Genomic DNA, 15,360 nt, shown 5'->3' with positions numbered 1-15,360 from the left:
ACGCGACGGGGTTTAAAGCGGATGTGCTTCTTGCCCTTACGCCAGTGTGCGCGAAGATGTGTGTGTAGGTTGGGTATCCTCACGTGATATTCTCCTAAGGGAGTCGCTGCTCTGGGACGATGTGCACATTGCGATGCAATTGCTGAACATGAGCATAAAAAAAATCGAAAAAAATATGCGCACGGAGAAGGGGCTACATTTTTGTGAAGAAAGGCCAAGTCAGCTGTGCGTGCGGCACTCCATTGGGTATTTTTTCCCTCCGTTCCCTCTTTTTTGGGAAGCTCCTTTCCCTCTTTTTGGCACGATATTTTCCCTCTTTTTTGGCACTCTTCTTCTGCACTCTTTTTTCCCCCTTTCCCGCTGGGGAGAAACCCGAGCGGACTGCGTGCGAGCGGTCGGCTCGATTCCCCCCCAATCGATAACTCCCCTGGGGGCGGCGCCACGAGGCTAAGGCTTCGCTTGAGATTTGCTGCGCGGGGGTGGTCAAAATTGGCCGGCCGTTTTCGCCGCACGTAGTTAAGGGGACACCTAGTTAAGGGGCCACCTGGATAGGGGCCACCCAACGGTCCATTCACAGCGCACACTGCGCAACCGCCTCGCCGCTAACCGCTAACCGCTAACCGCTAACCACCATGCTGAAGTACCTGGAGGTGAAGCGGTCGGGCGGGTCGGAGACGGACCAGTCGGAGGGGAGCGAGGCGGCGAGCGCCTACTCCCTGGAGGAGCTGAAGACGAAGATGGAGGCGGCGCAGAAGAAGCACTTCGGCTACAAAAACCTGAAGGGCTTCCAAATCGAAGCGGTGCACGCAGTGTTCCACAAGAGAGACAGCCTCATCGTGATGGCCACGGGGATGGGCAAGTCCCTCTGCTACCAGATACCCTCCCTCATGGGGGAAGCCAAGAACAAATTCACAGTGGTCATATCCCCCCTGATATCTCTGATGACAGACCAAGTGGACAGTCTCAACAGGAAGAGAATCTCCTCCGTTTTTTTGGGAAGCGGGCAGAAGATGAGCAACGACCAAGTGTTAACAGAAGTGAAGCATGGCATTTACAAAATAGTATATTGCAGCCCGGAGTACGCTCTAAATAATAAGCAATTATTTTTAATGTTGCGGAGGAGGATCCTTCTGGTGGCCATTGACGAAGTGCACTGCATGTCTGAGTGGGGGCATGACTTTAGACCCTCATATAGGCGGTTACACGAATTAAGGGAAATCCTTATGGGCATCCCCTTCATGGGGTTAACCGCAACATGCACAGGAGAAGTCCAAAGGGATATCCTAAAAAATTTAAATTTCAATTTGAAGACTTGCCTCATAAAAACGAGTAGCGTTAATAAGAGGAACCTTTTCTACTGCGTTAGGGAAAAAACAAATCTGTTTAATGATCTCCGAGATGTGCTGGACATCCCATGCAGCAAATCTTTGGAGAGGACCAAGCGTTTTATTGATAATTCAAAAATATGCCCCTATAATTCTACCCTCATTTATGTTAACTCGAAGAAGGAGTGCGAGAGTATCTTTTCCTTCCTCAAAGAGAAGGGACTACTCGTCCGGATGTACCACGCCGATTTGACTAATGCGGATAAGAAGGAGGCGCACGAAAAGTTCCTAAAGGACGAAGTGCAGATAATCGTCGCGACTGTTGCATTCGGAATGGGCATAGACAAACCAGACATTAGGAGAATCATCCATTATGGGTTTTCGCGCTCCTTGGAGGCCTACGTGCAGCAGGTGGGAAGGGCCGGTAGAGACAACAGCAATGCGGAGGCCATTCTTTTCTTTCACATAAATGATGAGTCCAAAATAAAGAACCTCCTTCTAAGGGAAAATATCGCCAATAATCTAATCGAAACGAACTTCCAGCGAGTCGAGCATATCATTACTATGTTTACGGAGGCATCCGACTACGCCTACTCCACCATCTGTAGGAGGAAAAAAATCTATGAGTACTTTGATGAGACTCCGGAGAGTTGCTCGGATGTGGACGTCTTCGATGAGGAGGCCAACTGCGGCGTCTGCTTTTATGTGAAGAAGTATGCCATGTACCTCTGCGCGAGCTGCGACAATTGTGCGTACCACTTGGGGGAGATTCGGGGGAGCGGCCCCAATGTGGGCAACCGAAGCATCGGGGGAACAAAGCTTGGCGGCATTTCAATTGGTGGCATTACTGCCGGTAAGGGGAGTGAGGCCCCCCTCGCTGGGCCCACAGACCTGGGGGTGGACCTCTCCGAGGAACTGAAAACGCTGCTGAGCTGCATCTCCTCCCTCAGGGGGAGAACCGGAGTGGGAGTCATCTGCAAAGTGCTGGTAAAAAGCAAAGAAGCCTGCATAGTTAAGAAGGGCTACCACAACATTAAGGAGTATGGCGAGGGGGCACACAGAAGCACCAGCTGGTGGTCCGCTTTTATAAAAGTAGCCAGAAACGACAAATTTGTGAAGGAGACGTTAGTCTACAGCAAAGATGTGAGTTACCTCAGTGTAGGGGTAACGCCCAAGGGCGAGGCCTTCATTAAAGATTCGGGGCAAAAGTACACCGTTAGGTTGCCCTTCTTTTTGATAGACAAGGAGAAGAAGGGAAAGGCAGGCAAAGGGGCGAAGAAGGCCACCTCGTTTAGAAGTACTAATGAGTCCTTTGGTCATTCGTATGATGAGGGGGCTACTCAACGCAATAGGGGCAGCACCTTCGGGGAGGACTTCACCCACAGGGAAAGGAGAAACTATGTAGACGGGGAGAGGAGAAACTATGTAGAGGGGGAACAAAACCAACTGGAGGGAGAACCCCGCCCCCCTCTCCTGAGCGCCACTCACCGTAGTGCCCCCCACCAAACGGAAGGAGTCTACCCCATAACGCAAGCCAACGTAGAAAGGAACAACCCCACCCCCGATGACAAATATGGGTACTTCAACGCAGATAAGAGTCAATGCCATAGGGAACACCAGTACAGGGAGGAAAAACTAACAGAAGAAAAAATAAATGAATCCATTATGAAGATTTTACTTAGAACCAGAATTATAGAAGCTAGGCAACAGAACATCCCTCCCTTTCAGTTGATATCTGACCAGCCTCTAAAGGATATATGCCACAAGCGACTGACATCTGTGCACCTGATTAGGAAGCACGTCGATAACATTTCCCCCGTTTGCCCCAACTCCTTTTTGGAGAAGCTCATTTCAGGCATCAGGGGCTTTTGCCTGCTACACGATTTAGATACGAATATAAATCTGGACACAGCTAGACAGGATGTGGATCCGGCTAGCCAAAATGTGGGTTGGACTAGCCAAAGTGCGGGTTGGGCTAGCCAAAATGCGGGTTCGGCTGAACCCGTCGGAAGGGGGGTGTCCAGCCTGAACAAGTTTTCCAGCCTAATTTCGTCCTTCCAGTATGACCACAGGAGGGGGGTGGGGGGAGGCCCCTCCCACGGGGGCGCTGCTTACGGGGGTACTACTTACGGGGGTACTACTTACGGGGGTACTACTTACGGGGGCGCTGCTTACGGGGGTACTACTTACGGGGGTACTACTTACGGGGGCACTACTTACGGGGGTACTACTTACGGGGGTACTACTTACGGGGGTACTACTTACGGGGGTACTACTTACGGGGGCGCTGCTTACGGGGGCACTACTTACGGGGGCACTACTTACGGGGGCACTACCCACAGTAGACACTTTAACGGTGGCGCCAAAACCGACATGGCAGTCGGCGTGGGAGGAAGTTTCACTGCCCACCCAGGCGGGGGGAAGACGCCCCTCGAGTGTGAAACAAACCGCCTGCGGAGTGATCCCCCCGAGAAGGGCAGCAGAAAGGAGACCACGCTGAGCCCCTTCTGCCCCACCGCGGAGGCGCCCAGCCAGCTGCACCAGTTCAGCGGCAACGACAAAAGCAGGCTACTGGATTTTTTCGAAGACGATTTTAAAGTTGTAAAGGGGGGTAGCCAGTTGGAGGTTAGCCAGTTGGAGGTTAGCCAGTTGGAGGCCAATCGGTTGGAGGCCAGCCATTTGGAGACCAACCCAAACTGGCCGCTCACGAATTGCAAAAAGGCGCGGCAGGCCCCCATCGACCTGTCCAACTACACCTTCCAGGATGAGGTGTGCAGAGGGAGCAACTCAGCGCAACCCATGCAGACCGCCCACGAGGCGCCCAAGCCAAGTGAAGCAATCATTTCTCCCAACCGAATTGACGCCATTACCCGTTTGAGCACCCCGGGGGAACATGCAAACGGAGGTGCTACACGGACAGGCCCAAGTGCGTGGGCATCACCCCCAGATGACCCCTTCACAGAACCCTTCCGCGTCGGTAAAACCATGGGGGAGAATCACATCGGTGTCTTAAATGACAAAAAAAAAAAATTAGATTTGATCGATTCGTTTTCATATGACTATAAAAAAAAACAGGACGAAGACAGCCTGGGGGGGGTTCCCGGCGGGCACGGTGGCGCTTCTTCCTTTCAGGATTTGAAACGACGCCGATTTTAAAAAAAAAAAAAAAAAAAAAAGGAAAAAAAAAAAGGGGGGGAATACCCACAAGGGGATACCCATAAGTAGTGCATATATTCAGGGGGGTAACAATCGGAGAAACCGTCCGTCCCTCCGCCGGGTTTGTTTCATTTGTTTGACGCGTTTGCGTTTGTCCACTTGTTTAGTTTGCTCACCATGCGGAAAACTTTCTGAGCTAGCCAATTTTTGAAGCTAGCCAATTTTTGAAGATGGCCAAATTTTGAAGCTAGCCAATTTGTGAAGCTAGCCAATTTGTGAAGTCGCCAATTTTTTATTTTTTTTTTTCAAATTTGTTGCTTGTCCAAGCGCCTCCCCTTTCCCATGGCCGCTCACCCCCCAACGGGATGCTGCTCACATCCTGCGCGCCATTTTAATGTGTCCGTTTTTTTTTTTTTTTTTTTTTTCTCCCACCCTGTATCTTCTTAACATGCGGGACTCTTTGGGGGGCAAATGCTCCCAGTCAGATGACAAAATCTTCTTCCTCTTCCTCTTCCTCCTCGTGGGGCAGGTTCAGCACCGAAAAGTCGATGTTCTCGCTGGGCGCCTGCGAAGAACGCGGCGGTGAAAGGAGCAACGGTGAAAGGGGCAGCGGTGAAAGGGGCAGCGGTGAAAGGGGCAGCGGTGAGAGACGTAACGGTGAAGAGGCACAAGTTAGACAGACGCATGCGCGCCCGCTTCTGCACGCGCGCCCGCCGCTACGCCGCTACACATCGCACCTTCACCCGCTCGTAATGCATAAACAGCGTGAGCGTCCGGAAGAGCTGAAAGGAGAAGCGCAGAACGGTGAGGCTCTGCGAAATGATTTCCTCCACCTCTTTGTTCTTCGTCTTGACGATCTCCGCCTGGTAAAACACCTTCAGGTCCCCGCTGCTGATGAGGAGCAGGAAGCACATGGTCGTCACGGTCACGTCGAACAGCCCGTCGAAGTTGTGGAAGTAGCTGCGGCCCTGTGGTGCGGGGGGTGAGCAGCGGGGTGAGCAGTATCGATGAGCCGTTGCGGTGAGGATTTGCGGTGAGAGGCATCGATGAGCCGTTACAGTTTGACGTGTGTCTCACTCACACATGCATATATCCGCTCGTGACGGGCGCAGGGGGGCAAAATGCCGGCGCCGCCCCCAAGGAGCACTCCCGCTTGCGTGTCGCGGCTCGCTCACTCACCTGGGTGGCCAAGCGCAGACAAACCTCCAGCACCAGCATCAGTATGACGAATATCTCCAAGAGGACTACAAACAGACTGACCATCCGTGTGCATGCGGTGTAGACAAGAATAAAAAGGTTAAGGATAATCACGAAGAAATACAAATACATGGTACCCCTGGAGTAGTACAGACGATTGGCAAGGATGTGTAAAAAATCGAATGACGAGTGACTCTTGTAAAAGAGGCCATCACCTCGCTTTATATTCCCAGTGAACTTGTCTGCCACTCCATTTACCACATCTAGGCAGAGACATTTTGCTCTCCCATACATGTTGGCGATGAGAGGGTAGCTGCAGGGTGGGTGATATTTGCTCTTGGCTTTTCCAGAGTGGGTGTTCTGTCCCCCGCGCTTTGCAGCCAACGCATCAGCCTCCCCCTCATGGTGTGTCAAATGGTCTTCTAGGTCATCTCCATGGTGGTCCCCCCCCAGGTCTCCCTTCTTTATTAACCATTCATTCGCATCATCGGTGAAGTCCTGTCTGTCGCGATGCGTGACTTTGACTGTCCTGCCTCCCCACGGGGGGTACCTCTCCGCTTGGTTCGGCTGGCCATTCGTTCTGTCATCATGCTTGCCATCATGCTTTCCATTATGCTTTCCATTATGCTTTCCATTATGCTTGCCACTTTGTGCGCCACCTTGTGTGTAGTTTGTTCCCCCCCTTTCCCGCTTCTCCTTCCCCTTCTCCTTTTCCTTCCGCTTCTCCCTCCCATTCCCCCTTTGCGGGGGCGGGTCCTTAAAATCCAGCAAATCGTCAATCTCTAGCAGCACCGCCTCGTTTTCCTCACTGCCATTTATCTCTTCGTCTATGAAGGTGTCCATGCATAATGTGTTGGTTGGCCCACGCGGGGGGGTGGAAGGCGGAGGAGTGGAAGCAGACGTAATGGTGGTTTTTCTTCTTTTTTAAAAATGCAAAAAAAAAGGACACGGTGATTACTCTTTGCCTTTTGTGTGCAACCAAGTGGAGTCACAAGGGGATGGGTTCAAACACGCTTTGCCCTCTTAACGTGGGGGGTCATCCAACGAAGCTGTGTGAATGAAGTGCGTGGAAACAAAGCATATCCTCTTGGCATGCCTTTTCTCCTCGCCAAAAAGCCAACTGGGCAGAGGTTACAGATTTGTACAGGCCTCCAACCCAGGGGAGGAAAAAATTGCAATTAGGGATATCACCCCTAAGGGGGTTGCGGTGAGTGGAAAAGGAGGAGCAGTAAAATGGGGGCGGCCAACTGGAGCAGTCAAGTAAAGAGCCAACCGGAGTAGCAACGCCGCGCGACCGAAGCGAAAAGACCCCTCAATTTAAAAAAAAAAAAAAATGACAACAGGGGTTTTGAGGCGTTCCTCGTGTTAATGGTTTCTCCCCCAATTTTATTAGTAGGTACATTTAAAGCATTTCAAAAGGTTGTTTTTTTTTTTTTTTTATTTTTTTTTTTTTCCTGATCCTTTCCCCTGTGGGGATGAAGCATGGTTAAAAAAAATCAATTCAGTGTCTCCTTCCTCGGGAGGAGTTACCCAGCATTGGTTTTCTTCCCTCTTTACAAAAAGGGGGGCATTATTTATTACGTGGCTTCCTTATGGCCCATCTGTCCAAATGCGAGGAAAAAAAAAAAAAAAAGAACAATCGCTGAACTCACTGTGTGTTGTCCGAAGGACAGTTTGGACGGCACGGCTGACTCTGTTCGTGTGAAGGAGAGGTGGAAGCTTCCCAAAGCAGCGCGTACATAAACGCATACATATACATATTGCTGCTTCGCACGTTGCTGCTTCGCACGTTGCTGTTTCGCATGTGTTGCTTCGAACGTGCGCTTCGAGCATGCCGCCTCGAACGAGCCGCTGCACCTGCACACGTTCGCCTCGCTCACTATCTATCACCTCTCCCCATGCGCATGCGTCGACGTGGGGATCGCGTGGGCCCCGCGGGCAGCCGTCCACCAAACTGCTGCGACCTCGCTGTCTCCCCCGCAGGGGCAATTCAGTCGGGGGAGGGGGCCTTCATCGAGGGCGGTGGGACACACGTATGCGCGCGAGGAGTGGGGCAGACGAAAACAAAGGGGAGCGCAAAAAGGGGAAGCACATCAAAGGAAAAAAAAGCATTGCGCAGGATGGCATCGCATAACTCGCATAGCATCGCGTAGCATAGCAAAAAAGGTCCATCCACACATATACCCATCAGTGGGATGTATACTCGCTTTACTTCTCCCCAAGGGGCTATTTTTTTTTTTTTTTTTTCCGCCCAACTGAACGAACTGCCCCCTCACAGCGGAGCAAAAAAGTGATGTAGGAGCTTCGTTGCTGGTCAAAAGTTTTTTTTTTTTTCACATGGCAGTAGGAATATTCCCCGAGTTCGCTACGGTTTTAAGGTGCCCACTCGTTCGTCCCCAGTGGCGTTTTTTGCAAAATGGTCAGCCGCAAACGATTGGCATTTTAATTGCCCCCTTGCAAGTCCACATCGAAAAAAGGAAAGTCCCCTTTTTTTTTTTTTTTTTTTTCCAATCAACCCCTTTGTGAAGTTCCTTTCCCATACGCCACAATTTGAGCAGCTCCACTTTGCTGTGTTGGCGGTACTGATAGGTAGAACATCCCGGGGGAAGTAACAAAAGAGGAAGAAGGGGAAAAAAAAAAAAAAAAAAAAAAAAAAAATCTACATTGCAACGCTGAGGAGGAGGACCCCCTTTCAACCCCCATTGGTTAGCACAGAACGAGAGGACAACCACCAGCGTGGGGGATAAGGGCGAAGAAAAAAAGGATAACCATACATGTGCACGCAGGGGAGGCACACCTACAACTGTGCGTGAGGAAGACCGTCTACTCTGGGGAGAAGCTACCCTGTCTGCCCGCAGCCGCATTACTCCGCTGAGACACTTTGCCGCGACACGTTGCCACGCCACTTTGCCACGCCACTTTGCCACGCCACTTTGCCACGCCACTTTGCCTCTCCACTTCCTATCCAATGACCGCTCAAATGACCGCCCAAATGGCGAGCGACGCGGGGCTGAGCTTCAAAGTGGTGGACGAGGACAGCGTGCAGAGGTTCATCAGAAGTGCCGCCTACAACGAGCTGATCGACTTCATCACGCACCTAAACAGTTCCGTCGTGGCGGTGGAGATGCATCCCTTGGACCACTTCTACTCACGGGAGGACGCCACCGAAGTGGCCACGCCCACAGGTGAAGTAGCCGCGCCCACAGGCGAAGTAGCCGCGCCCACAGGCGAAGTAACCCCCCCCAGTGAGCAAGTCGAAAACATCCTGCTCATCTCGCGCAACGTGCAAAACGTTCTAACGCTCGTAAAGCGCATGGACAAGTGCATAGACCTCTGCCCCCCCATAAAGCAACCCACTCGGTTTGGCAACAAAGGCTTCCAACTTTTCTGCGATGAGTATTACAAAGAGATTGACGAAAGCTTGCCAGAGATTTTAGCCCAATCGGGTTTGAAGAACCTATCGGAGCATACCTTCCAGTTAGGTTACTACTTGAAGAACTCAGTTGGGAATAGGAAGCGAATTGACTACGGCACAGGGCACGAGTTGAATTTTTTGCTCTTCCTCTTTTGCCTCAACAAGCTGCAGTTTTTTGGCCCCCCCGACCACAAGCACCTCGTCCTCGTTCTCTACCGCCAGTAAGGGAAGCGGCTGAGCGAAGCGGCTACGCGAAGTGGCTGCTCCACTTGGCTTCTCCTTGCGCATGTTGATGAGCCGCTCAACTGTGCGCAGCCGCACCTCTGTGGGGTTAACTCCCCCCGCAGGAGGCAATGCGAAAAAAGTGCACCCCCCTCGGGCGTATCATTATGATCATCATCATCGTCGTCTTCCGTCTCCTCCCCCCCACCTCCAACCGCTCAGATACCTCGAATGCGTCAGGAGAATCCAAATCACCTACACCGTGGAGCCCGCAGGGAGCAGAGGCGCCTGGGGGCTGGACGACTTCCAGTTTTTAGTTTTTCTCTTCGGCGCTGCGCAGTTGTCCTACAACACGCAGATAAAGACGGACGATGTGAGTGGCAGGGAATTCCGCAGCGCGGCCAAACCCTTTCCCATCGCGAGAGCGCTTGTTCGTCCAGTTGTGTGTACCAACTAGCCATTCAGCACATGTAGTACCTCCACCGGGTATACACTTTGCTCTTATCTTATCTTATCTTATCTTATCTTATCTTATCTTATCTTATCTTATCTTATCTTATCTTATCTTATCTTATCTTATCTTGTCTTATCTTTTTTTTTTTTTTTTTTTCTTCTCCCCCTTTTCGCGTTCCCCACTCTTCAGATCGAAAAGAAGGAACTGCTGGAGTTGTGGGCACCCAAGTACCTCTACTTTGACGCGTTGAAATACATTTCGATGGTATGCCCTGTCGTGGCGGTGCATCTGTTCCGCGCGAGCGTCAGTTTGGCACGTCTTTACGTTTAGCTGAGCCATGTGTGCGTGCGTGGCTACACACCTGCATACATATGCGCTTGCCTACATACATATGTGCTTGCCTACACACCTACGTGCTTTCCTGCTTTCCTGGGCGCTCCCCTCCCCCTCGCAGCTGAAGCACGCCCCCTTTCACGAATCCTCCCAAATGTTGTACGACATTTCCGGTGTGGAGACATGGTATGGCCAGCGGAATTCGATGCAAATCTTCTCTCCGTCAGATGATTTCCCCCTCGGCAGCGCTGCTTACGTGCGTATTGGTCCCCGTCCGTGCAACTTTGCTTAATTTTTTTCCCCCCCTTTTCGCAGGGAGAAAATCTGCTCGGGGCTGCTGAAGATGTACCAAGCGGAGATCATCCAGAAGCGCCAAATCCTGCAGCACATTCTGTTCGGCAAACTGATTGACTTTTGACGGCGTTCCCTCAGGGGGCGCACATCCCCATGGCAATTTTTTTTTTTTTTTTTTTTTTTTTTTTTCACCCATCCGGTTTGTTCACCGTGTGTGCATACGCACGCGGAGAGGCATCAATATGAGTTAAGTGGGCGAAGTTACGAAGCTGACGAAGAGGAGGAAGTTTGCCATTTTGCGAGGCATATTTTTTTTTTTTACTCCCCTTGTTGCGATTTCCCCTTCGAACTGAGCTCCACATTTTATTCGTGACCGCTCAGACGCAGGTGCAACGCTCTGCACGTTGTCAGTTGTTGTGGAAAGTGGGGGGGGGGAGGTGCAGACAACAAGGGGATGGACACGACGACGGGGCATACGCGAATGGGAGTTCCGGCGAGTTGGCCGCCACTTTGATGATAAGAGAGGACGCACGAGTATTTCCCCATGGCCTAAGAAGCAAACTGTTCTGCGTCGCATTTGCATCGGCCTCCACCCCTCCTGTGTATTTGCGTGTTTATGTGCACATTTACCTGCACATTTACCTGCACATTTACCTGCACATTTACCTGCACATTTACCTGCACATTTATGGGGAGGTATGCCCCCGCGCCAGCAGCACACAAGGACGAATCCGCCCGAAGGACATGCACGCAGAGGACAGACCGAGGCGAACAAATTACAGTCGAGTTCATCACGTTATTTTTTGAAAATCGCGCCACCCAATGGCAGCCGTGCGCGTATAAATTTGTGTGAGTATTTCCGAGGAGCCCCCAAGTGAAGTGCTTCGCTTCCCCTCACCCTTCTTTAGTTTGACGATTGACCATTGGCTGCGCTGCGTAATTCACGTGGCGTTACCTACGTTTTTGTGCCGCATCGTTGTGTTTGTGCTGCTACGCTCGCTTCTTCATTTTTTTTTTTCTTTTTTTTATTTTTTTTTCCCTGTGGCGTTAGCGCCTCGCCGTTGGTAAAATTTGCAAACCGTGGCGCGTTTTTCACAACGTAGACAATTTCTGTTTTTTTTTTTTTTTTTTTTTTTTTTTTTTTTCGTGGGATAAAACTGAGCAACCAACGGGTGTTTTTATGAGTCATTTTTTGTTGCGAAGGGGGCATCTTCCCCGAAGGAGGTTTCTTCCCTAAAGGTTGCTTCTCCCTATTGGGGGCGCCTCTCCCTTTTAAGGATGCCAGCAGGCAACTTCGTTAATCTTTAGTCCATGTGTGATACTGTCTGGACAGCCGCTCACCCCTATGAGGGTATCCCCTTTGGTGTTACTCCCCCTCACGCGCCTCGCACTGCGTTCACTTCTCCCCCGCTCCAGATGCAAAGATGCCCCCCAACCGTTTGCAAAAACTGGGGAGCAAACTCCTCTCGACGTTGTTAATTCACCCAACGGCACCCCTGCTGTTCGTAGTGCATCTTTTCCTTTTTAGACAAGGCAGTTGCCTACGACCTAGTGCCACCCCCAGATTTGCGACGGACCTAACATGGGAGGAAGAGGCGAACTTGGAAATACCTACGTGTGACGCGTGCGATGTTTGTTCCGTGTGCATCCATGAGAAGGGGGCCTCTGAGGTAACCACCTGTATGGCATCATTCACATGTGACAGTGCTGAGCGTGACAACGATAAATGAGCGCCCCTCCCCTTTTTTTTTTTTTTTTTTTTTTTCCCACCCGCAGAACATAATCCCCATGATGGCCATCCCCAGCAAGCGCAAATATCTTCAATACAAAATTGGCAAACTAAATTCAGAGCTTCTGCAAAATTTACCTACCAAAAAATTGAAGAAAAAAAAGAAAAAAGGATCTTACAGTTTTTTTGAGGGGGAAGACGAAGACGAGGGGGAGGAGGAACAGGAGAACGAGCAGGATGAGCAGCAGCAGAAGGAGGAGGAGGGAGATCCCCCTTCCGACGCAACGATGGACAACCATATTTCCCATCATAACAAAGGGACCCATTACGGGGGGGAAGACCATCACCCCGATGAGTTTCCAAATTGCGTCAATTCTGACTGTCACATGAGTAACGATGCTTCTGCAGAGCCTGATTACCTTGGGCAGTTTATGAATGGCTCGGGGGAGAAGGCCCGGGCACAGACACAGCGGAGCAATTGGAGCAACTGGAACAGTTGGAGCGGCGCGTTTAAGAAGAAGGAGGTTTCCTCTACCGACCAAGTGACCCTGCCCCTGCAGCAGTTGCAAGATGTGAGCATTTACCTGAGTGGCCTCCGCCTCTCCACCAGTTAATCACTTTCTTTACGCTCATTGGCCATGTCCTCTCCACTGAATAACTTGCACTTCTTCCCCCATTAATCACTCCCTCTTCACTGCCGCCCCCCGCAGAGCCAATACGTCGGGTACATCCAAATAGGCAACCCGCCGCAAACGATCAGACCCATTTTTGACACCGGGAGCACGTAAGTTTGGAGAGGGGCGGGAAGAAGGGAAAGGTCACCCGCCACATGGCGATATAACTACCCATCGAGAGAATCCCCCCATGTGTGTATGCATACCCCCTGTTCGAGCATACCACGGATCTACATTCCCCACTGCTTCCCCCACGAAGGAACATCTGGGTCGTGAGCACCAAGTGCAAGGATGACACCTGTCTGAAGGTGCACCGGTACAACTACAAGTTGTCTAGGAGCTTCCGCTACTACAAGCCGCACACGAATCTGGACATCATGGTGGGGCGTCGGCGATGTGTGCATGCGAATGTGCGGGTGAAAGTGCGCGTGGAAGTACACATGTGTGTGCGAACAGATAGGCGTACGTACTCACGTGGTTATGCTTTCACCTGGTTATGCTTTCACCTGGTTATGCTTTCACCTGGTTATGCTTTCACCTGGTTATGCTTTCACCTGCTTACGCTTTCACCTGGCTATGCTTTCACCTGGTTATGCTTTCACCTGCTTACGCTTCCACCTGGTTATGCTTTCACCCCCTTACGCTCTCCCCCCCCATGTGCGCAGTTCGGCACGGGAATAATCCAAGGCGTGATCGGCGTGGAAACCTTCCGCATAGGGCCCTTCAAGGTGTTCAACCAACCCTTCGGACTCGTAAAGCGCGAGAAAAGGAGCGAAGCAAAATCAAACGTCTTCGAAAGAATCAACTTCGAAGGCATAGTCGGGTTGGCATTCCCAGCAATGCTATCCACAGGAAAAACAACCATCTATGAAAACCTAATGAACACTTATAAGTTCAGCCATAACGAGTTCTCTATATACATAGGAAAGGACAACAAGCACTCAGCTTTAATCTTCGGAGGAGTGGAGAGACGCTTTTTCGAGGGAGACATTTACATGTTCCCAGTGGTGAGGGAATACTACTGGGAAATACAATTTGATGGACTGTACATCGATCACCAGAAATTTTGTTGCGACTCTAGTTCTATTGTGTACGATATGAGGAAGAAAAAGAAAAAATGGAAAGTGCAGAGAAATTCCTTTGCGAGGAAATACTTGAAAAAAAAAACGGACTTGAGGGACATGTCCAGGGTGTGGCACCACCGTCGGGAAGGCGCAGAAGAAGACTCAGAGGAGGAAGACCCATCGGGGGAAAACCTCTCCGGGGAAAGCCTCTCTGGGGAGGACAAACATGGAGAGCGTTCCACCGGGGGCGAAGTGAACCCGTATGGCGCTCACCCGGAAAGGCGCGGTAAAGGGGCACACCGCCGACGGCGCAGGCGACACAGGTGGAGAAGACACCGCAGCAGAGTCAACCGGCGAGGCAAGGACGAGAAATTAAAGAAAAACCAAAACTACCTCATCTTCGATTCTGGGACCTCCTTCAATAGTGTCCCCAAGTCGGAGATCGGGTACTTCTTCAAGGTCGTCCCGCCGAAGGTACGTTTGGAAAAATCGCCTGAATGGGTCACACAAACGGGAAAAAAAAAAAAAAAAAAAAAAAAACGCACACACAGCATGGGTAGCCAGCAAAATGGCTAGCTGAAAAAAAAAAAATATACACAAGAGTTGGCAGCAAAATGGCTAGCTGCAAAAAAAAAAATACACACAACAGGAGTTGGCAGCAAAATGGCTAGCTGCAAAAAAAAATACACACAAGAGTTGGCAGCAAAATGGCTAGCTACAAATAAAACACCTTCGCACCCCCCCGCAGAAATGTGACGACAGCAACATAGACGAAGTAGTGGCGAGTTACCCCAACCTGACCTACGTCATTGTAATTCGAGGACGCACAACATTTAAGCAGTCCACGCGTACTTGAAGCACTGTAAACGTTCATGCGCGAGAGACTTTGAAAAAGCTCGCCATTGCACACATGCCGCTCTCCCCCACCCCCGCAGAACAACATGCCCTTTACGCTGACGCCGGCGCAGTACCTGGTCCGGAAGTCCGACATGTGCAAGCCGGCGTTCATGGAAATCGAGGTTTCGCCTGAATATGGCCACGCGTACATTTTGGGGAACGCGACCTTCATGCGATACTACTACACCGTTTACCGGCGCGGTGATGGGCGCAAGGGCTCCTACGTAAGCGGCAAGCATGTTTGCCGGCGCGACAGCAGCGGCACGGCTGCCTTGAAAGCGGTGCCCACTTGGTGGATACCCCCATCGTCCTACCATGTAACTACTTCTTTTACCCTTTCTCACGCTTCTCCCCCACAACAGGTGGGCATTGCCAAGGCAGTGCACGCGGAAGACAATGAGGAGTACCTGACTGCCCTGCAGAGAAAGATGAACCCGGTGGGGTAGCCCCCCGGTTTGTAGTAGCCCCCTGGGATGTGGGTTAAAATGTGTTTTTTTTGTTTGTTTTATTGTTTTATTGCTTTTTGTTTTGTTTTTTTCGGCTACTAACAACGCAGTGACGTCGACGTCGCCATAAATGGGCAAAGAAGCCAAACAGGTC

At 51.0% G+C, this 15,360-nt stretch overlaps 4 protein-coding genes across 4 annotated transcripts, besides 17 other annotated features; 3 read left to right on the top strand and 1 right to left on the bottom strand.

Moving 5' to 3' along the window:
- Window positions 1-47: 47 nt before the first annotated feature.
- Window positions 48-70: a microsatellite.
- Window positions 71-632: 562 nt separating this feature from the next.
- On the top strand, window positions 633-4,481 carry PVX_085045 (ATP dependent RNA helicase, putative; the record flags this gene model as incomplete). The annotated part of the gene is made up of 1 exon (XM_001616625.1): window positions 633-4,481. The coding sequence occupies one exon, from the start codon at window positions 633-635 to the stop codon at window positions 4,479-4,481; it is 3,849 nt and encodes a 1,282-aa protein (XP_001616675.1).
- Window positions 1,616-1,635: a microsatellite.
- Window positions 4,482-4,579: 98 nt separating the features above from the next.
- Window positions 4,580-4,614: a microsatellite.
- Window positions 4,615-4,962: 348 nt separating this feature from the next.
- Window positions 4,963-6,521, bottom strand: PVX_085040 (hypothetical protein, conserved; the record flags this gene model as incomplete). Its single annotated transcript, XM_001616624.1, has 3 exons — window positions 4,963-5,046; window positions 5,219-5,449; window positions 5,661-6,521. 3 exons carry the CDS (start codon window positions 6,519-6,521, stop codon window positions 4,963-4,965), a joined length of 1,176 nt encoding a protein of 391 aa, XP_001616674.1.
- Window positions 4,985-5,006: a microsatellite.
- Window positions 5,302-5,326: a microsatellite.
- Window positions 5,396-5,570: a microsatellite.
- A 680-nt stretch (window positions 6,522-7,201) lies between the features above and the next one.
- Window positions 7,202-7,231: a microsatellite.
- A 634-nt stretch (window positions 7,232-7,865) lies between these two features.
- Window positions 7,866-7,938: a microsatellite.
- A 327-nt stretch (window positions 7,939-8,265) lies between these two features.
- Window positions 8,266-8,285: a microsatellite.
- A 123-nt stretch (window positions 8,286-8,408) lies between these two features.
- Window positions 8,409-8,436: a microsatellite.
- Window positions 8,437-8,670: 234 nt separating this feature from the next.
- PVX_085035 (protein phosphatase 2A, regulatory subunit B', putative) lies at window positions 8,671-10,520 on the top strand (the record flags this gene model as incomplete). The annotated part of the gene is made up of 5 exons (XM_001616623.1): window positions 8,671-9,314; window positions 9,538-9,688; window positions 9,959-10,033; window positions 10,224-10,288; window positions 10,418-10,520. 5 exons carry the CDS (start codon window positions 8,671-8,673, stop codon window positions 10,518-10,520), a joined length of 1,038 nt encoding a protein of 345 aa, XP_001616673.1.
- Window positions 9,915-10,008: a microsatellite.
- Window positions 10,206-10,286: a microsatellite.
- Window positions 10,521-10,656: 136 nt separating the features above from the next.
- Window positions 10,657-10,685: a microsatellite.
- Window positions 10,686-11,503: 818 nt separating this feature from the next.
- Window positions 11,504-11,533: a microsatellite.
- Window positions 11,534-11,609: 76 nt separating this feature from the next.
- Window positions 11,610-11,641: a microsatellite.
- A 543-nt stretch (window positions 11,642-12,184) lies between these two features.
- PVX_085030 (aspartyl protease, putative) lies at window positions 12,185-15,206 on the top strand (the record flags this gene model as incomplete). Its single annotated transcript, XM_001616622.1, has 7 exons — window positions 12,185-12,697; window positions 12,836-12,909; window positions 13,059-13,179; window positions 13,465-14,337; window positions 14,612-14,674; window positions 14,799-14,984; window positions 15,123-15,206. 7 exons carry the CDS (start codon window positions 12,185-12,187, stop codon window positions 15,204-15,206), a joined length of 1,914 nt encoding a protein of 637 aa, XP_001616672.1.
- Window positions 12,239-12,261: a microsatellite.
- Window positions 14,479-14,503: a microsatellite.
- Window positions 15,207-15,360: the final 154 nt, after the last annotated feature.

This window comes from Plasmodium vivax, chromosome 13, assembly GCF_000002415.2.
Source record: "Plasmodium vivax chromosome 13, whole genome shotgun sequence".
Lineage (NCBI taxonomy): Eukaryota > Apicomplexa > Aconoidasida > Haemosporida > Plasmodiidae > Plasmodium > Plasmodium vivax.
Note: the sequence above shows the minus strand (reverse complement) of the source record. Positions and strands in the feature narration are given on the sequence as shown.